The sequence below is a fragment of the Dendropsophus ebraccatus genome, chromosome 3, assembly GCF_027789765.1.
Source record: "Dendropsophus ebraccatus isolate aDenEbr1 chromosome 3, aDenEbr1.pat, whole genome shotgun sequence".
Taxonomy (NCBI): Eukaryota; Metazoa; Chordata; class Amphibia; order Anura; family Hylidae; genus Dendropsophus; species Dendropsophus ebraccatus.
In genome coordinates, this window is record NC_091456.1 from 168666769 (window position 1) to 168693079 (window position 26311).

General features: G+C 42.6%; 2 protein-coding genes across 3 annotated transcripts in view; one reads left to right on the forward strand and one right to left on the reverse strand.

Moving 5' to 3' along the window:
* LOC138786244 (oncostatin-M-specific receptor subunit beta-like) overlaps window positions 1–16664 on the forward strand; it is a 34779-nt gene extending 18115 nt beyond the window's left edge. Inside the window, exons 3-18 of the mRNA XM_069963092.1 lie at window positions 35–201; window positions 768–933; window positions 2591–2863; window positions 4530–4653; window positions 5809–5954; window positions 6384–6514; window positions 6862–7027; window positions 9353–9432; window positions 9693–9912; window positions 10394–10576; window positions 10935–11036; window positions 12270–12449; window positions 12652–12813; window positions 13863–13956; window positions 14543–14615; window positions 16003–16664. Of these exons, the coding sequence (XP_069819193.1) occupies window positions 35–201; window positions 768–933; window positions 2591–2863; window positions 4530–4653; window positions 5809–5954; window positions 6384–6514; window positions 6862–7027; window positions 9353–9432; window positions 9693–9912; window positions 10394–10576; window positions 10935–11036; window positions 12270–12449; window positions 12652–12813; window positions 13863–13956; window positions 14543–14615; window positions 16003–16497 (2762 nt within the window). The 3' untranslated portion in view covers window positions 16498–16664. The remainder of the gene's footprint in view (window positions 1–34; window positions 202–767; window positions 934–2590; window positions 2864–4529; window positions 4654–5808; window positions 5955–6383; window positions 6515–6861; window positions 7028–9352; window positions 9433–9692; window positions 9913–10393; window positions 10577–10934; window positions 11037–12269; window positions 12450–12651; window positions 12814–13862; window positions 13957–14542; window positions 14616–16002) is intronic.
* A 5807-nt stretch (window positions 16665–22471) lies between these two features.
* RICTOR (RPTOR independent companion of MTOR complex 2) overlaps window positions 22472–26311 on the reverse strand; it is a 62962-nt gene continuing 59122 nt past the window's right edge. For both annotated transcript variants that reach the window (XM_069963094.1, XM_069963093.1), the window contains 3 exons: window positions 24798–24921; window positions 23335–23473; window positions 22472–22907 (listed from right to left, as the gene is read on the reverse strand). In XM_069963094.1, the coding sequence (XP_069819195.1) occupies window positions 22833–22907; window positions 23335–23473; window positions 24798–24921 (338 nt within the window). In that variant the 3' untranslated portion in view covers window positions 22472–22832. The remainder of the gene's footprint in view (window positions 22908–23334; window positions 23474–24797; window positions 24922–26311) is intronic.

Below are 26311 nucleotides of genomic sequence, written 5' to 3' on the forward strand. Positions count from 1 at the left end.
GATAATTGTTTTTCCTTTTTTTGTTCTATTTTAGAAGCTGAAGTGTCTTTTCCACCCATAGACCTGGAAATCCACAATGATTCAGTCAACCAGCGTTTAGTTGTGAAATGGGATATCAGCAAAAATGTGGACGAGTCTGACATGGATGTAATATTCCACATTCAGGTTGCCAGGTCTGAAAGGCTGAATATCATTGCAGATGTGAGTGATACTGGGCACCTTGTAGAGTAATAATCTTCCAACATAAAGACATAGTCGAAGTTTTCAAGGACAAATGTACTATTGAGTTATATGGGGGCTGCATACAGTGAGTGCCCCCTAGTGGTGGCTGCAGTCACCCAGAATGTTATTATTTTACTCTATGGTTTTGTACATTTAAAGCTCTGGATCAAAGAAAATACTGATCCGATTGTTATCAAGATTAGAAAAGTGATCAGAACAGAGTGTATATATATATATATATATATATATATATATATATATATATATATATTTATTTATTTATTTATAGATAACATAATAATACTAAAAAACAAAAATGGTGCTTAATGGTGCTCAATAGCAAATTAGCTAATAAAGAACAATTAATATACTACACAAAGTATGAAACAACATACGCCGCAGCTATCCTGCTTACTGATGGTTTCCATTCATAATGTTGTCTACATTTCTGACATTTTCTATTGAGTCTATGTTATTGCTATCAGTCTCGCTGTTTGTTTCTCTAAATTCTTTATGTGGTTTTGCATCGTTTTTGTGTATTTCAGGAATATTTCCAACCAGATCTCTCCAGAAGTCGCGTGAACTTCATCTGGACTTGGGATTCTCAGCTCCCCTTGGAATGTGACTCCCATTCTGTGCGGATCCAGAGCAAAGTTATAGGAAAAGTTTCCACAAACTGGAGCCAGTGGAGTCCATGGAAAACCCATGCAGGTGAGGAGGGCAGCGATCCCGGGGGTCTGCAGCGATCCGGGGGTCCGGGTGGAGCCGCCATGTGGTCGGGTTATTATATGAAGCCAGTGTTGTAGTTTTGAGGTTTTGGAGTAAATTCTGCTTAGTAATGACTTTCCTGGGAAAATGAAACATGAGAAATACAGTTCTGAGAAGGTTTAGGGGAATCCCTCCCTGTGTAGCCTTAAGGGATTTGAGAGAAAAAGCAATGAGAAGATAAAGTGATTTCATCATACAACGAAGCGGAGAACATTCCTTATCAGATGTTTTCTTTTCAGGACAAGTCATAGATGGACAGGGAAAAAATATCAGGGGCACATATAGAGGGGGTCCAGGAACATGTCACCACTGGAACAAGCTTGCTGCTTATTGCTGTAGTCAGTAGGAGCTGTATAAATGGCCATGCAGTTAGCGCCATCTAGTGGTATTGCAGCATATTTGTCATATTGCTGTTGGTAAATACATAGCTAGTCCTGCTCTCAGCTGAGAAGTCATAAAATTGTATCCAGTCTAGACAATGCTCTGTGAGCTCTACAGCCTGGACCCCAGACTGATACATTGTACATAGCTAGTCCTGCTCTCAGCTGAGAAGTGATACAATTGTATCCAGTCCAGACAATGCTCTGTGAGCTCTACAGCCTGGACCCCAGACTGATACATTGTACATAGCTAGTCCTGCTCTTAGCTGAGAAGCAATACAATTGTATCCAGTCTAGACAATGCTCTGTGAGCTCTACAGCCTGGACCCCAGACTGATACATTGTACATAGCTAGTCCTGCTCTCAGCTGAGAAGTGATACAATTGTATCCAGTCTAGACAATGCTCTGTGAGCTCTACAGCCTGGACCCCAGACTTGATACATTGTACACAGCTAGTCCTGCTCTCAGCTGAGAAGTGATACAATTGTATCTAGTCCAGACAATGCTCTGTGAGCTCTACAGCCTGGACCCCAGACTGATACATTGTACACAGCTAGTCCTGCTCTCAGCTGAGAAGTGATACAATTGTATCCAGTCTAGACAATGCTCTGTGAGCTCTACAGCCTGGGCTCCTGACTGATACATTGTACATAGCTCATCCTGCTCTCAGCTGAGAAGTGATACAATTGTATCCAGTCCAGACAATGCTCTGTGAGCTCTACAGCCTGGACTCCAGACTGATACATTGTACATAGCTAGTCCTGCTCTCAGCTGAGAAGTAATACAATTGTATCGAGTCTAGACAATGCTCTGTGAGCTCTACAGCCTGGACCCCAGACTGATACATTGTACATAGCTGGTCCTGCTCTCAGCTGAGAAGTGATACAGTGTATCCAGTCTAGACAATGCTCTGTGAGCTCTACAGCCTAGACTCCAGACTGATACATTGTACATAGCTAGTCCTGCTCTCAGCTGAGAAGTGATACAGTTGTATCCAGTCTAGACAATGCTCTGTGAGCTCTACAGCCTGGACTCCAGACTGATATATTGTACATAGCTAGTCCTGCTCTCAGCTGAGAAGTGATACAATTGTATCCAGTCTAGACAATGCTCTGTGAGCTAAACAGACTGTTACATTGTACATATCTAGTATATAGCATGGCAGGACTATGGTTCTCTACCTATAACCACTATCAGTAACCATCCTCTTCCTCCACAGGGGAGAATACATATAGAGCTGGCACAGTAATCTTCCCACATGAGCGGGTGGTCCCGGTGGGCTCCAATGTGACTTTCTGCTGTTTGCCTGGACGGGGTCAGACTGTAGAAGAAATGTTATATGGTAGAAACAAGATGGAGCGAGACCCCGGCCTGGGGACTGACAGCTTTGTCATCTCACTGCAAAATGTGACTGCCACAAAATCAGACGGAAGCAATGTCATCTGTGTGATTGACGGGAACACGGCAGCCGGGACGGTGCTCATTGTCAGCAGTAAGTGTGAGCGGCGGGGCAATGGTTGTATCACGATGCGCTCATACTGTAATGTCTATGCTACCCATGGGGTGAGGGTGCCTGCTGCGGTATCATTCTGGCACTGTATGGCGGTATTATTTGGGTGCCATTTATCCCTTGTACTTGGCCATTTATGGCCCTATATGCATTCATTATACGGTACAAATTATCTAAGCACAGTATAGCAGTTTTATGTGGGCACTATATCTGTTTATTATACAGCGTTAATTATGTATGCACTGTATAGCAGTATTATGTAGGCTATGTATAGCAGTATTATGTAGGCACTGTATAGCAGTATTATGTGTGCACTGTATAGCAGTATAATGTAGGCACTGTAAAGCAGTAAAATGTAGGCACTGTATAGCAGTATTATGTGTGCACTGTATAGCAGTATTATGTAGGCTATGTATAGCAGTATTATGTAGGCACTGTATAGCAGTATTATGTAGGCACTGTATAGCAGTATTATGTGTGCACTGTATAGCAGTATTATGTAGGCTATGTATAGCAGTATTATGTAGGCACTGTATAGCAGTATTATGTAGGCTATGTATAGCAGTATTATGTAGGCACTGTATAGCAGTATTATGTAGGCCATGTATAGCAGTATTATGTAGGCTATGTATAGCAGTATTATGTAGGCTATGTATAGCAGTATTATGTAGGCACTGTATAGAAGTATAATGTAAGCACTGTATAGCGGTATTATGTAGGCACTGTATAGCGGTATTATATAGGCAATGTATAGCAGTATTATGTAGGCACTGTATAGCAGTATTACGTAGGCAATGTATAGCAGTATTATGTGGACGCTATATCTGTTTATTGTACAGCTTTAATTATGTAGGCACTGTTTAGCAGTATTACGTAGGCACTGTATAACAGTATAATGTAGGCACTGTATATCAGAATTATGTAAGCATTGTATAGCAATATTATGTAGGCACTGTATAGCAGTATTATATGGGCAGTATGTTTTGACTGCATGGTACTAATTATATAAGCATAGTATAGCAGTATTGTTATATGGGCACTGTATATCGCTAATATATAGCATATATTAGCAAATATATAACATATATTTTTTTCCCATTCTGTCTGCAGCAGCTATGGTGAGTGTAATACCTTATCCAGACTTGTGCTGTTTGGGGGCGACCTTCTCCGCCGGCGGTGCTGGCCGGGTTCTGGTGTGGTGTTTTTGGGTCTGGTCCTGTGGCATGGGGGTCGCAGGGCCGTCCCATGGCCCCCGTTCCCTGGCTGTGCACGCCTGCGGGGTTGGTGGCCACTGACTGGCACGGTGTGGACTTAGTGTAGGGACCCATGTGTATCAGATACCGGCACGAGGTACATGGGGCAATATGGCTTGATCAATTCATACACAAAATTCTGATGTGTTTTTTATTTAGCCTAGCGGCACTAGTATCAGCCATAGGTGTGAGGTGCAGCACTCTGTTTCTTCCCTGAACCGCAATATATAGGTTATGTATGTTACTGTCAGGTAGGTAATATTTAATGTGGTTGCTCTATGGCGGTATTCTGTGGGAAATGCCAGTCAGTGTAAAGATTTATCCTTGGCTGTATATGATGACGTGGCGCCCATGGCCCCTTTTGCATGTGGATCATTGTTGGCATCTTGTTACAGGTTTACCAGATGAACCCAAAAACTTTTCTTGCGTAAGTCAAGATTTGAAGACATTAAGATGCAGGTGGAGCCCCGGAGCTGTTCTTCGCGGCAAAGTCAAAGCCAACTACGTTCTACATGAATGGTAAGTAGAATATTAAGTATTATAGGTAACCCTGTCAGAGAATATAAGGGACGATATAGTGGAACTTGATAAGATTCTGTGTGCCTGCAGCCTCCACTAGGGGGAGCTTACTGAGTACTGTGCTGTTCAATCTAAGTACAAAATGCAAGAGGCTTCTCCTAGTAGAATCTTATGGACCTATTACACGGCACATGATCGTCGGCTGATCTTTGCCTTTTAACATGACCTATTATAACAAAGGAAGCTGATGCAGCTGCATGCCCATCCTCCTCCTCTTCTTTTACAACATACAGGCACTAAGGGAGGGATCCTGTCTCAGCTCCACCCCCTCCTCTATCACAGTACTCAGATACTTGGGAAGAAAACCTGCTGCAGTTGCATCCCCCTCCACCATCTCCTTTATCACAGCACACTGACCCTAAGAGAGAGAATGTTCTGCAGCTGCATCCCCCTACTCCATCTCTTATATCACTGATAAAAAAAACTGTTACAACTGTATCCCCCCCCCCTCTATCACAGCACACAGATACTGAGGGAGAGAACCTGCTGCAGTTGCATCCCCCTCCTCCATCTCCTTTATCACAGCACACAGACACTGAAGAAAAGATCCTGCTGCAGCTGCACCCCCCCCCCCCTTCCATTTCTCCTATCACTGAAGAAAACCTGTTGCAACTGTATACCCCCTTCCACTATCATGGTACACATATACTGAAGAAGAGAACCTGCTGCAGCTGCATCCCCTCCTCTATCACAGTATACAGATACTGGGGAAGAGAACCTGAGAACCTACTGCAGTTCCATGCCGCTCCTCTATCACAGCACATGGACACTGAGGGAGTGAACCTGCTTCAGCTCCATCCCCCTCCTCAATCATCCTTATTACAGTACCTAGACACTAAAGGAAATAACCTGCTGCGGCTGCATCCTCTTCCTCCTCTTTTTCTATTTGCTGTAATACTCCAGATGGATATTGGAGACTGAGGAGGTTTGTAAAAATGTACAGAAAACCTACAGACAGCTGAAGGGCCACAACAAACTACTGGAAGGCGAGGAAGATGACACTATCACCCCATAAAACAAATACTATGTGTTATACTTACATCTCACAAATACTTTTTATCATATTTGTACTAATAATACTTTCTTTGTTTTAAGGTTATCTATGAAATCCCACACCTGCCCCAGAGATCACTGTGATTGGCCCATTCAGATGAACCAGCAGATGTACAACTTTACAATGACGACTACAAATCCATTAGGAGAAAGGAGAATCAACTCCATTGTGTATCTACAACAGAGAGGTTTGTTCTATAGGGGTATGTGCACACTGAGGAAATTTGATGCAAAATCCATCGCGAAATCCGCGGCTCGTGCCCACTCGTGGACTGCGGCGCGTGCCTCCACCTGTGTCATAGACTCCATTATATGCATGAGCAGATTCCATAGTCCGTCCAAAGAATGAACACGTTCATTCTTTGGACGGATGACGAAATCCGCCCATGCATAGAATGGAGTCTATGACATGGGCGTAGATGCGTGCCCGCCACAGTTCACAATTCGGCGACGGATTTTCCGTCAAATTTCCTCAGTGTGCACATACCCTTGGTCCTTTTACATTTAACAATTTTTCGCCCACATGAAGCCGCAAACGATCAGCGGGATCCGCGCTTGTTTGCAGTGTCTTTACACGGCACAATACACCAGTAAACTGCTGCTCTTTTTCCTACCAGTTCTCCTTCAGGCTCCATCCAGTTTAATGGCGGATCAGGTGGGCGCCTCCTTCATCACATTATCCTGGTCCCTGAAAGTAGATTACTCGTCCCTTCAGATCCACTGTCAGGTGGATCTGCATAAGAACCTGGTAAGTCAACATCTGTCCTGATTTGTCAAATTATCTCAGTTGCCCTTGGAAACAGACAGCAGATTAGTGACACCCCCGTAGTCAGACATGTGACCTAACAGCTTAAGCACACCATATATGGGCATGGTTATAGGGGGAGTAGAGGTAGCAGTCGCCTAGAGCATAATGAGACCCAAGTTAAAGCTCGACCCCCACTGAGCAGTAGATTACCACAAAATGTGTGTGGTCACCCTTCACTCTAACTTTACTGAGCTCCCACAATGCACTGCTGTCTGATAAATAGAGTGTCCAGCAGTCTCTTATGCACCTGTAATTTCTGAATGCTCGGCTCTATTCCATTCATTTAGGTAAACATGACAAGTAGAGGAAAACGTCCAGCCGAGATATACAGAGTCAGCCTCAGCGGATTACAACCGTATACACTATACAACCTGAGAGTGCGCTGTATGGCGGAATCATCAGTGGCAGGATGGAGCAACTGGAGCAATATTGTAGTCAGGACACAGGAAGATGGTGCGTATAGTATAAAGAAATATAACATTCACTTGTGAAGAAATTCTCTGGGGGGATGGTGGCCTAATTGTACACACTCTTCCTTCCTGTATTATCTGCATAGGGGCGGCCATATTGGAGGTACACACTTCCTTCCTGTATCTGTATAGGAGTGAGACTGAAAGGTTAATGGGAGGGGCCATGACTACGGAAGAGGTATGGGTAAGAGCGGATCTAGGGGAGGAGCGTGAGGTTATAAGAGGAGAGGGGCTTTCAGGTGTTAGCACAGAGGCTGGGTTATCAGGACAGTGGAAGTTGTCCTGCCCGCCCTATTAAAATACAATTGGATGTTAGGTTTCTTTGTCATGGGTTAAAAGAGAAAGAGAGGAGGGGTCTTTGAAGGCAACAACAAACGGATGGTAATTTGGGGATGATTCCCCTTTATCTGTGGTTCAGACTTAAAAGAGGATGGAGAGCGGTTCCCCAAGTGTAATAGAAATTCCTGTGGGCAGGGTCCCCAGGATGGTTGGAGGTTTGGAAAATGGGAGTCCTCGGGTCCAGTGTGTCAGGGCTGCCGGCAATGTCCAGACCAGGATTTCAGTAATAATGGAGTATAGAGGATGGTGGGCCTTCAGGGTCTCTTTTACCTTAAAAAGTTTAACTCAGGGCTATGTTACGATGTTATTGCACTAAGAGTATTGTAAGTTATTGGTAAACCTTTAATATATATATTTATTTATTTTAATACTAATACTATTTTTGTATTGGTTGTATTAATATGATAATAAATGCTGTGACCTTTACTACCACTTAAATTGTGATCAAGAGTGTTATTGGGTGAGGGTGGTTGGGGTAGTGGGGCCCACATAAATCCCATCTTCCTCAGTCATGTATTGTCTTTATGGGGGTGATTGCACAAATAATCTAGAAGTATAACAAATCCTTTATTACCATATACATCATATACATAATATTAAAAACTCAAAATTTCCATGGGGAATGACACAGATAACACTAAGGCCAGAGGCGGAGAAAGATCTCAGTGGCTCCTGATGAAGAGAGCGAAACGTGCGTCTGGCTTGTGGGCCGGACGGGGGTAAGATGGTCACATATCAACTGCAGTTGTATATGGCGTTTTACTTCTGGCGTTCCTTTGTTAGTTGGTGGCCAGCTGAGGAATTACGTACCTGTTTTCCTCTATAGATTATATAGTACTGGTTTAGCTGTCCACTTCTATGTTGGGCTGTTCTAGTTCAACATTACTGCCTGTACTTTACTATTAGTGACCACCAGATGGTAACGTTGTAATTGGCCCATATTACACTATAGCACTTTAGCATATATATATATATATATATATATATATATATATATATATATATACACTTGGTTGGTTTACCGCACTGAGATCTTTCTCCCCCTCTGGCCTTAGTGTTATCTGTGTCATTCTCCTTGGAAATTTTGAGTTTTTAATATTATGCATATGATGTATATGGTAATAAAGGATTTGTTATACTTCTAGATTATTTATGCAATTTCTTTGGTTGTGGGTATAGGTTTGGATGCACAGTAGATTTATTTAGGCAGGACTTTGTTTTGGGTTGTCTGTCTTTATGGAGGTGACGATATTAGAGACACACACTTCCTTTCTGTATTGTCTGTATAGGAGCAGCCATATTGGAGACACACACTTCCTTTCTGTATTATCTGTATAGGGCGGCCATATTGGAGACACACCCTTCCTTTCTGTATTGTCTGTATAAGGCGGCCATATTAGAGACACACATTTCCTCCCTGTATTATCTGTATAGTGGTGGCCATATTGGAGAGACACACTTTCTTCCTGTATTGTCTGTATAGTGGTGGCCATATTGGAGAGACACACTTTCTTCCTGTATTGTCTGTATAGGGGCGGCCGTATTGGAGAGACACACGTTCTTCCTGTATTGTCTGTATAGGGGCGGCCATATTGGAGACACACATTTCCTCCCTGTATTATCTGTATAGGGGTGCCATATGGGAGACACACATTTCCTTCCTGTATTTTCTATATAGGGGCGGTGATATTAGAAACAAACACGTCCTTCCTGTATTTTGTATATAGGAGTGGCGATATTGGAGACACACTTCCTATCTGTATTGTCACAAAGAAGAACTACTGTATTACACCAAACAGCCACAATGATGTGCAATTGTATATGAGCTGTATGAATATGTGTAAGGAGCTCCACCTAGTGGAGGATTAAAGCACAAGGAATTACAATGACTACTATGTCTGCGCTGTTCTTGTTCTTGTGCAGCAGCACATATAATAGATTAATACAATTTATTTGTCATTTATTTCAGCGCCTACAGGAGCCCTGGATGTTTGGAGACGTATTAAAGATGATGGCAATGGTGGACGGACTGTGACCCTGTATTGGAGAGTAAGTGTCTTGTAAGGGGTAATGCCAAGATTAAAAGCCAGCCCATAGCCACGGGATGGATAATAACTAGTTGATCACAGGGGTCTGACCTTTATGATCTCCACTAATCATAAGAATGAAGATCCACTTTCCTAATGATTTCCTGCTATGTTCTGATATCTGATGTATGATTATGAAAACAGTTGCATGTAACATATTGTTAGTAAAATTTTATTTCTATATATTCCTCAAACATTTTACCTTATTTCATCACTTTTCAGCCTTCCCCACTTTTTAGGGCCAATGGAAATATCTCTCACTATAATATAACCTTCTGGCCACTAGATGGCACTCCTGTAACAAGAGAAATCAGCGTTTCAGGTTTGAACAGCTCCCAAATAACTATAGGAGGACAGGTGTATTCTATTAGCGTCACCGCCCACAACAAAGCAGGAAGATCGCCACCTGCCCAGTTGTGGATCCCAGCAAGAGCTAAAAGTGGTGAGTTCTTATTGGCTGCCGACGCATGATGGAAATTGTAGTTTTGTAACAGCTGGAACTGTATCTTTATACATCGCAGAGATGAGTATTCTCAAAAGTGTCAACCAGGATTAGAAAAACATGGCTGCTTTCTTCCAGAGACAGCACCTCTTCTGTCCTCAGTTTGGGTACAATATTGCAGCTTTGTTCAATTGAAGTGAATGGAGATGAATTGTAATATCGCACACAGCCTGAGGACAGAGGTGGCGCTGTTTTTGCAAGAAAGTAGCTATATGTTGTGTATTCCTGGATAACCCCCTTAAGAACTGGTTCCATGGAGGCTTGAAGACATGGATCCATACCCTTAGAACAACGATATAAATAAGCATAAAAGATCACACTATGCGGGGTCTAATGGGTCATCCTGGAGATGAGAGTATTGGATTGGGTTACTGTAGCTATTTTGGTGATATATAATAGTTATACTCTATGTCTCCTTTAGACATAGAGCAGATGACTGCTGAGAGAACATACAGCAAAGATGGAGGAATAACCCTAACATGGCATCATATACCCAATGTACACGGATACGTGGTGGAATGGTGTCCTGCTCCCATAACTCCTCATTGTGATCTTCAGTGGAAAAAGTACAACTCCACCATCCAGAGCGACGTCATCAAATCACGTAAGACTATAAAGATTACTAATCTGTCTACAGCTCCAATGCAGAGCTATGTGTCACCATGGTTACAGACTACAAACAAACCTTGCGTAGTCTGATCCAGTGGGTTGGATATTATTAAAGAGGTTTCCTATGGCTCTTATGATCCAATAATAATCACCATGACCTATAGGCTAAGCTGGGAGTGGAGGCCCCTGGACACTTACCTCTTGTGCCCTCCCCATAATCCAGTCCACTCTGACCCCTCCTCTGAGCCATTTGACTCATAGCATTGACTCAAAAATGCTTAAAAATTTGCTCCATCCATTGGTCTTCGTCCAATATGAGATACACAATGTCACCATGTCTCTTACATCTGTAGAAACCTTCAGACCAGGAGTGAGATATGAGTTCAGAATTTATGGAACGATGAAAGATGGAGACCGTCTCCTGAAGAAGATGACAGGATACATGGCGGAAATGGGTAAAAAGAAACACATGGGCATCCCCATATCTGCCAGCCTTTATATTGAGGGCATTGCCTGGGTCCCTTGTATCACACACATCAGTGCCACTGCTCCTCCTCCTCATCATTACATCATACATTACTGCTCCTCATCCTCATCATTACATCATACATTACTGCTCCTCCTCATCATCATCATTACATGATACATTACTGCTCCTGCTCCTCCTCCTCATCATTACATCATACATTACTGCTCTTCCTCCTCCTCATCATTACATCATACATTAATTCTCCTCATCATTACACTATACATTACTGCTCCCATTACTTCTCCTCCTGCTCATCATTACACTATACATTACTTCTCCTCCTCATCATCATTACATTATACATTACTGCTCCTTCTCATTATTACATCATACATAACAGCTCCTCTTCCTCCTCATCATTACATCATACATTACTGCTCCTCCTCCTCATTATATCATACATTACTGCTCCCTATCATTACATCATACATTACTGCTCCTCCTCATTATCATCATTACATCATACATTACTGCTCCTCCTCATCATCATATCATACATTACTGCTTCTCATCATCATTACATCATACATTACTGCTCCTCCTCATCATCAAATCATACATTACTGCTCCTCCTCATCATTACATCATACATTACTGCCCCTCCTCCTCCTCATCATATCATACATTACTGCTCCTCCTCCTCATCATTACATCATACATAACTGCTCCTCTTCCTCCTCATCATTACATCATACATTACTGCTCCTCCTCATCATCATATCATACATTACTGCTTCTCATCATCATTACATCATACATTACTGCTCCTCCTCATCATCAAATCATACATTACTGCTCCTCCTCATCATTACATCATACATTACTGCTCCTCCTCCTCCTCATCATATCATACATTACTGCTCCTCCTCATCATCATTACATCATACATAACTGCTCCTCTTCCTCCTCATCATTACATCATACATTACTGCTCCTCCTCATCATCATATCATACATTACTGCTTCTCATCATCATTACATCATACATTACTGCTCCTCATCATCATCAAATCATACATTACTGCTCCTCCTCATCATATCATACATTACATCATACATTACTGCTGCTCCTCCTCCTCATTACATCATACATTACTGCTGCTCCTCCTCCTCTTCATTACATTTTATATTAGTTGTAGTTTTTTATATTTTTGTTTAGTATCGTCTGTGAAGCCAAAGTTGAAAATCAGTCACATTGAATCAAGGTCAATTCTCTTGGATTGGTCTCCATATCCGACTGATGAGTCTCAGGAAGGATTTATTACTGGATATAACATTTACATGAAGGATACAGAGAGCGACTGCAACCTGGACAAAGCTGATGAGTATATACAGCAAGGTTAGAAATTGCTCCTACTATACTGCTTAAGGATAGTCATAAAGTGCACATACAACAAAGCTATAATGTCTGCCAAAACTACAAGCAAAAAGATATATATAGAAAAAATTATTCCACACAGTGCACATATAATAGCACCGCACAGTGCTCTGATAATCTAACTCATGTACACTAATTTGTCTTTGTTACGTTCTTCTTGCAGGTAATTTTCATTTTTGCAGGTTTTATATCGGAGATCCAAATAAAATGCAGATCCCAATCAATAATCTAAAACCAAATGGGAAATACAAGGTGGCTGTTGTGGCCATCACCAGCGCAGGAGAGACTCCAGCAGAATTTACTCAGGCTCACACTCCTGCTGACAGTGAGTATCATCATTTATTATTATTCTACATTAGTCACCATAGAACAATGTGTGACCACAGTTAAGCGGGTTGAATAGCTTCTATAGTTCCCGATGTGCCTCCGACCACCCTAGTGCACGTTTGGATTATTTAATTTGTTTTTGGTTCATTTGGTACAAGCTTTCTTACCCTACTTATGCCTTCAGCTTGGTTGTGTTGATTTGTCCTGAGATTTGTTCTCTTGCTGTATCTGTACTTTATTTATGGAGTTGGGATTTGTTACTCAATTTATGTTATGGGATTGTTTCTGATCAGTTATTCCATATGAGTTTGTATTTGTTACCATATCTAGGTTCTAAATGAAGACTTTTTACTGTATTTGTGTTCTAGACGCCACCAGTTACCATATCTATGTTCTAGGCTTGTCTCCGTTACCATATGTATGTTCTGAGCTTTGATCTGTTCCTGTATCTATCATTATCTGGGGTTGTTTCTGTTACCATATATTCTAAATTTGGATTAAAGATATGCATTTTTTTGCAACACTCTTTATGTATCCAGAAGGCTGAGAAATTATTTTGTGCAAGCAAAACTTAGAGAGACATTCTGGAGAAGTCTTTTTTTTCTGTCCCCAGCTTTAGCGGTGTCCTGCATCCCCTCTTACTGGGCAGCTTGATTGACAAGTTCTGATCCTACCCACCAGTGCACAAAGCATTTGCTGAGTGGACCAGAAGTCACTTTCTCCATGTAATGCTATGAGTTTTACATTGAGCCCCTCATAGTTACAGCGACTTCTTAGTGCCATAATGTATCTGTGTGTATCAGTGAGTGTATGCATCTGTGTCAGCGGTGTGTGTGAATTGGAGAGCAGCGGGTCCACAACTGGCCTCTATTCTGGATCAGGTGGAGCAGGGCAGATGGTTAACCCCGCCATGCTAATAATGAAAAAAAAAAATTTCCTCGGAGTGTCTCTTTAACCCTCTCCGATTTTCTGTTGAATTATTCTATACCTGAGATGTCCTGTGCACTCCTCTGCTTCATTAATAATTCTCACTTCTCTTTGTTTTAGCCAGAGCAGCGCTCCATTCTATAATTGTCCCAATCATTGCGGTATCAATGCTGGCACTCGTACTAATCTTTATAGGATGCTGGAAGAGAGAATGGTGAGTGTGTCCACTACTTTCCAGCAGGGGGCAGTATTGAGGCATGATGTAGTCATACAGTACAGCCATATTGCAGTATTTTGTTAAGATGTGTCAGAACTACTCAACCACTCACACAGTGAATCTGTGCTGTTTCGAGAGAACAATCCACCTCTTACCACTAAAGAATGTATACCCCATGGGGACCTATAGCCCCTTTTCCCTGCCTTGCATAGCCAAACACAAATTTGTCAATGGGAAAAGGAGATGCTATAAATATGGCTGCTTGGGTTCTCGCTAAGCTTTACCAGAGACAGAACCAAGAAAAAGACGGAAGAGAACTTTTATTAGATGACAGTGCCTATCATTGGGCTGGGTTCTCTGCGTCTGGTCCATACATTACATGCCAGTCTACAGAAACAGGGACACCTGTCTGATAAGAGTCCCTGCTCCTAGATGCAGTGTGCTCAAAACAAACCCAAAAGTTTGAGATAAATCTGAACTTTTGGAGAATTTCAGACTGAATATAATTTGTTTTGAAGAAAGATGATCTCTGTACAGAAATTTAGAATATGTTGCTTTAATAATAATAACTTTCTTTTTTAAGGTTGAAGAGAATATTTTTTCCTGACATTCCAGATCCCAACAAGAGCAAAATATTTTCCCTCAATGGACCAAAGGTAATAAGGAAACTTTTTGCATTCATTATAATTTATATATTCTCCATAGAAAACATCTATAGATGAAGTAAGCAATTAAAGGGGTTGTCCAGCAAAAATCTTTTTCTTTCATATCAACTGGTGTCAAAAAGTTATATAGATTTGTAATTTACTTCTATTAAAAATCTCCAGTCTTCCAGTACTTATCAGCTGCTGTATGTCCTGCAGGAAGTGTTGTTTTATTTACATTCAGACACAGTGCTCTCTGCTGCCACCTCTTTCAGTGTCAGGAACTGTCCAAAGCAGGAGAGGTTTTCTATGGGGATTTGCTACTGCTCTGGACAGTCCCAGACATTGACAGAAGTGGCAGCAGAGAACACTATGGGAGGCATTTATTAAGTCCGGCGTTTTTTACGCCGGACGTAAAAATGCCCCCGCAGCTCCGGCGCTACGGAGATTTATGTAGAGGCGGACTGCCTCTACATAAATCCCGTGCGCGCCGTTGCGCACCGCCGAAAACCTACGCCAGCTGAGGACTGGAGTAGGTTTTCGGCGTACATTTTGGCGGAACGGATGATAAATCGCGCGGACTCTGAGTCCGCGCCCTCCGTTCCGCCCACTCTCCGCCCCTTTTCCGCCCCCTTTCCGCCCCCTGGCGTACTCGGCGGAAAGTGCCGATGTGCGAATATTTTATTCGCAAATCCGCCATTTTTGCTTGAAAAAAGACGCAAATCGGCACTTTCCGCCGAAAATCAGCCATTCGCCGGATGATACATGTGGCCCTATGTCTGAATGTAAATAAACACTTCCTGTAGGATATATAGTAGCTTATAAGTATGGGAAGAGATTTTTAAATAGAAGTAAATTACAAATCTATATAACTTTGACACCAGATGATTTGAAAGAAAAAAAATTTCGCTGGACAACCCCTTTAAAGCAGTACCCCAGTTGTTTTTTCTTTGCCCATATCATACACTTACCATCACTAGTCCTACAGCACCATCTGTTTCATCCCAGCACAGCTGCATCCATGCATTTCACTGTATCTGGGTCATGTGATCACCGGCCTGACCCACAGAAAATTACAGTGTCAAAGGAAGTTGTCCTGGGTCATCTGACTTCTTTTCCTTCTTCCTTTTGACATCGTCACCTATCAGACCCTTCCACAGCCAGATCTTTATGCTGCTTCTGCTATCTCTATGTGCTCAGGATATATTGTTTTACACCCTATTTTACACCCTACCCTAAACCTATGTTCACATATTGGGTTTTGGAAGATTTTTTTTTTAAATAGGAAAACGCATTAAAACTGCACATCATGTGACCTGACACCAACCTAGCCTATTATATCCATACGCTTTTAATAATTCTAGCCCATATACTGTATATTTCTCTCCTTTTTCATCAGGGAACATTGAATGGAAATATCGTACCAATTAGTATTCTTGAAGCCCAAATGGTGGACGTCATCAGCATCCAGGAAAAAAGGCAGCAGTACGAGAACGTATACTCAGAACATCAACTACACGAGATGTACACCGAGACGCAGACAAAAGAAGGATGCCGGTGTGTAGAGGACTTCAACGAAAATTATGTTCCTTATGATGAGAAATCTTTGTATCCACCGATAAATGATCCATCAATCGATTCCCAGCCCTTTCTCTACCTGGACTTTATCAACCAGTCATACACCGGTGTATTGGATGATGTACACCACGCCACACAAGGATACAGACCTCAGACGAACATTGCGGAAGCACATCCTCCATATGTCATGCAGTCTGCGATGCTACAACCAAGACCTGATGACAATCCAGTCATTCACTTTAATGGCCCAGATTACGGCAGCGAACCGATGAGCCCGACCTCTGTGGCTTCCACTACATTCATACTTGTAGACTGATGAGAACTTTATCTGGATTACAAGCAATGAGTTGCTGGATGTCAGAAGCACTCATGGGCATTAAATGTAGACTTTAGGTAAATGTTATTATGGGTTTTATGATTGGACGCCTTGGAGCTGGGCATAAAACCTAAGAAAATGAGGCCTTGTTTCCTATCCTCTACCAGAGTATGTTCTTGACTGCTGTAGAACTTGGTGGAACACCAAGCAGCATATCCTAAGACACGAGGTCAGATCAGAGCGCGTTGAGTTGTATACAACACCAACATGACTGCAGCTCTTCCACACATCGTGCATTGCTTCTCTAGCTCTTCAGTGATGCACCAATCTTCTTCACCTGCTACTGACTCCTAATCTTGGCTATAGTCAGCAAATCCTTCACTGCCAGGAAGACATCTTCCAACCCCGAAAGATTTGCAGCCCATGTTTCCAGCATCTTCCCCACCAAACGATATGAATGCCCTCTTTGCATAAAACACAGTATTAGTTCTTCGCTTATTGGGCCCCAGAACAGTAATAGGGCCCCTCCTATCTGCCCCCATACAATAATGACCTCCTATTTCCCCTATAAAGCAATAAGGCACCCTCTGGGCCCACACGTAGTAGTATGGTCTCTTCGGTTCCCAATTAGTAACAGGAAAAGAAAAATAGAAATAGTTCTAGTTGGTCCTCTTCCTGCTCCGCTACAGTTTCCAACCCAATCTGCACCCTGAGGATGCAAATGCACTTAGAAGCTGCAGTGGCCAGGGGCAGTTGAGCAGAAGGGAAGTGGTCAGGACCATTGGCATTTGTCACCACCAGCTGACGGCCCCCCAGCAACTGAATGGTCTGCCTCCACAGGAAGTACCCCTCTTGCTAAAAATATTTCTCAAATTCAATCTTCCTTCCACCTTGACCCAACAGAAACTGCATTCCTTCACCATATCCTGCCTGTACTACTGCATATTCCATCTTATTGGTCTCATCTCTAATCAATCCCCAAATCTGTAGTCCAGTTACCCCACCTTTCCCCCATCCTTCTACCACCAGTCTCTATAACAACTACCCATCACATTTATTTATAAATTCTGGGAATAACAAACATGACTGTCCACAAAATGTCTTCTCCACAGATATCTGCCCAATTTCCCCTTCACAACTTGTCCTCTTCCCCAGATATAATCTTTGTCCTTTTCAAGACCTTTTTGTTTTTTGCTTCTCTTATTATATAGCTTGAATAAGTGGGGTACCACAAGGGTCCATTCGTATTTAATAGGTTTATTAATTAGGTTATATAAGGGCTACAGAGTATAATCGCCATTTCTGCAGATGATACTTAATCTGGGTAAAGTAATCATCACAGAGGAGGATAATAGAATATTTGGAGAAGCTGGAGGCTTGGGCAGATAAATAGCAAATTAAGGTTATGCATTTGGGATGTAGTAATAATAAGTACAATCGTGCTAAATTATAAAATACTGGGTAAAACTGCTTCTGAAAAAGACTTGGGGGTAGTGGTGGACAGTAAACTCAACTTCAGTGATGAGTGCCAGGCAGCAGCTGCCAAGGCTAATAAACTAATGGGATGCATTAAAGAGGAATAAATGCTAAAGATAAGAATATAGTTTTGCTTCATGATAAATCACTGGTTAGACCACATATAGAATACAGTGTACATCACACAGTCTCTTGTATATAAGAAGGGCAAAGCTGAACTGGGGCAGGTGCAGAGAAGGGCGACCAAGGTCATTAGAGGAATGGGTGGGCCACAGTACCAAGTCACATCATCAAGCTTGGGGCTATTTAGTTTAGAAAAAAGACGTCTTAGGTCTGATTACAATGTACAAATATATGAAAAGACAGTACAGAGATCTTTGCAGTTATCTTTTTACTCTTAGGCTTGTAACCATGGCTTGCTTTGTTCCAAAAGTAATGGGATTGGTGTTGTTTGGAGTATTTTGCTCATGACGCATCCATAGAACGTTATCCCAGACAGCTTAGAGGTCATCCAGGTATTTCTTGCAAACATAAGATGATCATGGACACATAGATATCACGTTGTGGGCTGCAGTACAAGGAGACACCAATCTATATATCCCTTCACACTATCATTGAGTGAACACATTACTAGGCAGTTATACAGCACCCCCAAAAGTCCAATGAGAGGGACAAGGTGCATGCAGACGTATAGGCACCGTGTATCCAATGCCAGCTGCTACAGTGCACATCTCTTACTTTATTTTCCCTGTTTAGACATGGGGCCCATATGCTCTAAGCATCTTAGTTTCCCACAAGTGATTCTTTATAGGAAGTCAAGAACTTCGAACTTAGCAAAATCCTTGATCTGCAAGGACAGACAAAATGACCAATCAACCTCTTCCGATCCCATTAGATTGTAGCAGTAAAACCCAACATGGTGCACATGGCCGCTAGATAGATAAAATATCCGGCGCCTGAGACCAAAGGGTTCCATATAACAAAGCTGTAAACAGAGAGATAGTTCTAAGAAATGCTGGTAGAACAGCTGCAGATCATTGCTCCCCACAGCAAGTTTGCAAAAGCTGCTGTATTATTGCCTGTATGCTCATCTGCCTATGGCATTGTTTAGCACAATGTTGCTGTCTGTCCTCCGGGTTTATCAGTCTCTCCTTTTGCAAAAACCAGTCAGGTCTGGATATTTCAAGCACCCATGTACGACATTTTATATGTGAAATCTGCATCAAGAACACATTTTTTTAAAATATTTAATGTACTGAACATTAATGTACATATATATAAAGTTTTGTACTAGTTTTGTATCACAAAAAGGTTTAATGCACAATAAAGAATTCTAATTTCTATGTTCTGAATCAACGTAGTCTGTTTTTAGGTTGATGATCACCAGGTACACAGCCGAGATGGTCAGGGCAAATACTGGAGCCTTTGTTTTTTTTGGTATCATGGGGGAAGGCCCACTGTGTGCATGCTGCGTCTATAGTGTTAGTACAGTGCAAAATTTATAACGTGGTATTGGTTCTCAGTGAAGAGGTCCAGCTGGTGTATGGAGTGCATAGGCATGTGGTATTGAAAACAGTACTTGCGCACTGATAATGAAATGTTCCGAAGTGCATGACAGCACCACCTTGAGAGGAACTCAGTGAATTTCCAAGACCAAGGAAGCCGCCCCCCAGTGTCCTCCATAGGCATATACAGGCTCAGTGGTGGAAACTGGAAGGCAGGGCACGGTCACATGCTCCTCCATGTCGGCCATCTTATGGACAGACCTGCTGCAGAACAACACGGGCTGGAGAAAGGGAGTCTGGTTTTTGATTTTGGCTCTATGAGGTACACAGGGAGCTACTATCAGTAAGTATAATGAGTGCACTTACTAATACTGTACACTGAGAAACTTTACTATAAAGTCGCCAACCCCTTTAACACACTAAGCATAGATAGATACAGTAGATATAGATATGTGTGTGTTCCTCTTTAAAGCTTTACAATAGCTATGTCAGAAAACATAGGTAAATAAAAAAAAAAACGATACATACCCTCACCGTCCCTTCAGGGGAGGAGATCAAGTACCCGAGCCGGAGGAGCAGGATTAGAAGTCTCCTTTCTGGTTTCCTGCCGAAGTGCTCATGGGAGTTTCCCTCTGATTCAAGTTGGCTAACTCACCACAGTGCATGCTCTCCTGAGAAGCTGCAGCACTCCCAACTAGAAGCCACCGCACCTGAACCAACCTCCACGGGGCCAGGACTCCCCAGCAATGTAACCACTTTGTGCGTCGCAGGAGGCCATGTCCGGAAGTGCTGCACATTGCTCCTCTGTTGTGTGTACTAGAGCAGGAGCTCTGGGCCAGATGAGGATAAATACACTGCTGTGTCCTTACTGATGAGTGAGTTGGGCTTAGGCGGGAACACCGCGGCCTGTGTACCCTCAGACAATGCTAAAGCCTGGGTTAGAGATAGAGATGATCGAACATCAGAAAAAGTTAGGTTTTATTGAACTCAAACCTTGTCGAGTACCGCCTGGAATTACCTAGGCTGAATTCCAGGAGGTACTCAGGCTGTCTTCTCCTTCCCGATTGAACGGCAAGGCATCAAGAATCATATGCGGAAGGTTCGAGTTCGATAGAAAATAAAGTGACACTATCACCCCCTTTGTGCATTCTGACATCTCTACACAGGTGTAAAGGGTAAATTTAGCGTATTTCATATCATACGTTATGGTGTTTGTAAAAAGTGTCCTTTTATCAACTGCAGATTGTAGTAAGTGGGCGTGACCTTGCGGCATTGCGCCACTTAGCCACACCCACAACGGTGCCATTAGCCCCGCCCCCTTGGCACCCACTGGTTGGACGATGTAAAGGAGGTGTGGTCTAGACCTTTCGGCCAGCCTGTTCCAACGGCCGTCGAGGGGGCGGGGACAACTTTGGCGTTGTGGGCGGGGCTAAGCAGTGTTAATGCCGCAAGGCCCCACCCACTTAACTCAATCTGCAGTTGATAAAAGATGACTTTGTACTTGAACAAGCACCATGACGTATGATATAAAATAAGGTATGAAAAACGCTTTTGTCATTTTTTTTTTTGTCCAAGATTTTAGGAAACCGTAGTGAACAAACCAGATCATCTCAATTATTGTACAATTTTAATTGCATTTTTATACATTGTTTCACATATGGAAACAAAGTTTCAGTATCACCGTGAATGCCAACCTCTGATTTCCGGGTAAGCAACTAGGACATATTCTGTGATGAAGATTTACACTGTTCATCTCACACTTAAGTTCATCATTTGCACAGATTCTAACAGTCCAGCTGGATGATATATACATACACTCAAGCCATTCGACATGATAAAACGTGAGTTACATACACGCCATGTAGTGAAGGTATCCATGCGATTTATATACATATTTGCATATCTTCACGCTTTAGCTGCCAGACAACGCTCAACACTTTGCGCTGCAATGGTTAAAGAAATCTGGCAGCAAAAAGTTTCCAATTTTTTTTTTTTTGAACATCTCCATCCGGTATCAGACAGATATGTATAAAACAAGCAAAAATAAACAACAAAAAAAAACTAAACAAAACCAGAAAAGGTGCACATCTCGAAGCCGCCAGCCTCTTCCGACCAACTCTATTGTATGAATCTTGTGCAAAACTATTTTCCAAGGAACACTGGCATTAAATAAAGGAAAGAAATAAAAAATAAAAAAACACAACACAGACATGGGTTTGGTGCTAGAATATCTTCCGGCTCATCCAGTATTCCTCTAGCAGTCTTATATTTTGACGTGATAAATTAAAATGAAATTGCTAGAGATTGTCTTTTTTCTTTGTCTTCTCGCGGAATGTGCAAAAATGACAGATTTCATGCTTTTTGCTTTCCATGACCTACAATTATGTTGCAGTGAAATGTAGTCGTAGTCGTCTATAGATGGGAGGGGCTGTAAGACTCTTATGCGAGTCTCAAGTGGAATCGATCATTGAGGAGCAAAATCGGCACAATGTTTGTATACGGCAAAAAAATCCTCTAATACGGGAATTCGATATTATTGGACGTCCTTAGAAAAAAGTAATATCAAAAATTCATTTCAAAGGGCGGAGAACCATCAGGAATCAAGTTTGAAAATAAATACTGCTATTATCGCTGTGGAGTTTTTTTACTCTGCAATATGGTCGACTACTTTAGAGCTTTGTTTTTTCATGGTTGACAGTCAAAAGAGTCAGTCCGCAGTTAGGACATCCCCTCCCATACCCCTTACTTTCTCAGATTGACCACTGTAACCGAGCTCTGATATACAGAAGGGTTTATGTCTCACCGCTGTTATAAGTAATGGTAAGTAAGTGAACCTACACTTCCGGGTGCAGTAATAACTTTTTAGGTTGTCTTGTTATAAAAGAGACCAAATACATCCCCGACCAAGTAGTGTTTTTCAAACGTACAACAGGGTCTTTCTCCCTGAGGTGTCTTTAAGAAGATTGGCAGATCTGGAGGGACCATGCGGGGGGGGGGGGGGGGGGGGGGGGGGTAATGTAACAAAGGTCCATGTACAAGGCATTGTTATGCTGATCAGAGGAGAGGTCCAGCTATATACAATCTGTGTGGGAGGGTTTCAGTGCTTGGCTGTTGCATACAGAGTAGTTTTTTTTTTCCTAAGGATGAATCCAGACAGATAGATGTATGGAAGGTGAAATAATCCAATGTAGCAGAGGTTAAAAAAAAACAAAAAAAACAAGAGGGTTCTTCATTCACCATGCGCTGGGCAGTCAGCGCTGAACGAGAGAAGGTGCTCCTGCAATTTTCAGCCGGTCAGCCAGGCAATGTCCAGAACTTAGTCCATAATAATATATATATAATGTAAATCTATGGTCAGGATTCTGCATCGTCGCAAACTACTGGTTGCTTTGGTGGAACAGCTAGGAGACCCTCCGCTTCTTCATGCATCTGTAAGACATACAAAAGCCGTATAAACAGATGAAGGACATGTCACAAACACTGAGACCCCACCACCATCTCCTTGATGTATCTGGGAGAAGCACATGGGTGGGTGCTTCTCTCCCCAGTTCCCTGCATTCTCTGCCTCACTGCACCAGACAAGCTCCATTACAAGTCTATGGAGCCTTCAATGGTACGGAGGAGTGAAGCGCATAGTCGCATGTTTCTCCCGTCTATCTCAGCATTGAGACAAACCCGGCCTTTTATTGCATGACTTGTTGCCTGTGTGAGGCTTATTGTTTGGGGTTTTTTCCCTCTATTTTGTGGTTCTTATTATTAAAAACTGCATAAATAAAACCTTTAAAAAAAAAAACAAAAAACGTTTGAGGTGTCTTTTTTTATTCAAATGCCTCAACTATCACAGTCCCATACTTACAATCTGAAATTGCACATCTTGGAACAGCTCCTGAATAAACCTCCGGGATGGGAGACGAAATGTGCAATGTGCTAATAAGTAGGAAACCTCAGAGTAGAGGCAAATGTCATCAAAAGCTTGAGGAAACTTCTCTTTAATTCTGAAACAAAGGAAAAGACAATACATAATCAGCGCAGCGATGTCAGCTGTCCTGGGAGGATCAGCAGGCTAAGCTCCGGGAGACGTCTGAACATAACGCTGTGTGACAAGGTCCGGCGAGCTGTCCCGTTATATTCCCAGAAGCCTCAGAGCTGGAGGATGGCGAGGTTTATTTTCACACATTTGTATGAATATAGATAGATGTCCGCTCCATCACACACAGACACATCATATGAGGAACATGGCTGCAGGGATCAGCAGGGACCACAACCTGAACCGTTCATGAAAGGGAACAGTGGAGGCCTCCAGCTAACACTTCTATTAACTACACAGGAAAACATAGATGGATAGATAGATAGATAGAAGATAGATAGATAGAAGGATAGATAGGAGATAGATAGATAGATAGATAGATAGATAGATAGAAGGATAGATAGATAGGAGATAGATAGAAGGATAGATAGATAGGAGATAGATAGATAGATAGATAGATAGATAGATAGATAGGAGATAGATAGATAGGAGATAAATAGAAGGATAGATAGATAGATACTCGCTGTTAGGAGCATTTACTTCACCGCAGCAACAGTCTCATCAAACCAACTGTATTCACCTAGAGGAGGAAGACTCCTATCCTCCACATACATGCTGAGTGTATTACACTGGAGGGGCGGTCGGGGGGGATTTTTGAAGAACGTGTGTGAAAAATATCCAAAGGCAATTTTACCCATGTCCTCCACCCCCTAGATCAGGCATGTCCAAACTTTTTTCGAAGAGTGCCAAATTTGATGAAGTGAACATGTGCGAGGGCCGACCATTTTACATGCTACATGCTATATGCTTTATAACACAGGCAGATAATAGCAAGCTGGATACCTGGGGGGGCGTAAAAGTTCAGAACGCGGGCCGCAAATGGCCCTCCGGCCGGACTTTGGACATGCCTGCCCTAGATGTTTGATCATCATTTGGCTGTATGCAGCAGCACAGCCAAAAAGATGACACCAACCTGTAGTCAGTGAGGCTCAATGTGTACCTGTCATATCAGTCAGTCAGACTTTATGGCCAAGGTTTGACTGGGGTTGTAGTTCTGCAACACGTTGGGGAGCACTGCTCTAATATAAGGACCATTGGTATCTATTACTCATGGCTGTTACCTTCAATCACTCCAAGAAACCAGTTGCAAAAACTACAATTTGGGCATGCTGGGAGTTGTAGTTTTGCACTGGTTGGAGACCCACAGAATGGAGATCACTGCCTGGTACAGACATATTCTACAACCATATGATAATAAACCATAGACAGCCACATAAGGGATAATATCTTACGTTAGGAGTCCGGTTTCATGACTCTTTGTTCCTACAGAGCTGCTTAGATTTATGACAAGTCTTAAGACTTCCTTCCGCAGCAATATCCGGCACACAGGCGTATCTTCAGGGATGGACTTTCCTCCTATGGAGAAAACTTACATTAATCTATATATCCTATAGTATTCATTCTCCTCCCAGGACACCGATGCTTCAGATGACATATACATTACACATGAACAGACTGAATTTGGAGTCAAAGACAAGGGGGGAGATATATCAAACCTGGTGAAACTGGCTCAGTTGCCCCTAGCAACCAATCAGATTCCACCTTTCATTTTCCAAAGAGTCTGTGAGGAATGAAAGGTGGAATCTGATTGGTTGCTAGGGGCAACTGAGCCAGTTTCACTTTACAGCATGTTTGATAAATCTCCCCTATTGACTAAATATATGTTAAAGGGGAACTTTGGTTTTATATAAATAAAGCTTTATTATGTACCTATAATATGGCTCTATAACTTTATAATAGGTGTAGGTCATAGGATGCACTATTACTGTATGGGGGCACAGGGGGGCACTATTACTGTATGGGGGCACAGGGGACATTATTACTGTATGGAGGAACAGAGGGACATTATTACTGTATGGGGCACAGGAAGCATTAATACTGTATGGGGGAACGGGGGCACTATTACTGTATGGAGGCACAGGGGACATTATTACTGTATGGAGGCATTATTACTGTATGGAGGCACAGGGGACATTATTACTGTATGGAGGCACAGGGGGCATTATTACTGTATGGAGGCACAGGGGACATTATTACTGTATGGAGGCACAGGGGGCATTATTACTGTATGGAGGGACAGGGGGCATTATTACTGTATGGAGGCATTATTACTGTATGGGGGCACAGGGGACATTATTACTGTATGGGGGCACAGGGGTCCAATATTACTGTATGGGGGCACAGGGGTCCAATATTACTGTATGGGGGCACAGGGGTCCAATATTACTGTATGGGGGCACAGGGGTCCAATATTACTGTATGGGGGCACAGGGGTCCAATATTACTGTATGGGGCACAGGGGTCCAATATTACTGTATGGGGCACAGGGGGCCAATATTACTGTATGGGGGCACAGCGGGCCATTATTACTGTATGGGGCACAGGAGGCATTATTACTGTATAGGGGCACTATTACTGTATGGAGGCACAGGAGGCATTACTACTGTATGGAGGCATAACTACTGTATGGGGGCACAGGGGCCATTATTACTGTATGGGGGCACAGGGGCCATTATTACTGTATGCGGGCACAGCGGGCCATTATTACTGTATGGGAGCACAGTGGGCCATTATTACTGTATGGAGGGACAGGGGGCATTATTACTGTATGGAGGCACAGGAGGCATTACTACTGTATGGAGGCATTACTACTGTATGGAGGCATAACTACTGTATGGGGGCACAGGGGACATTATTACTGTATGGGGGCACAGGGGCCATTATTACTGTATGCGGGCACAGCGGG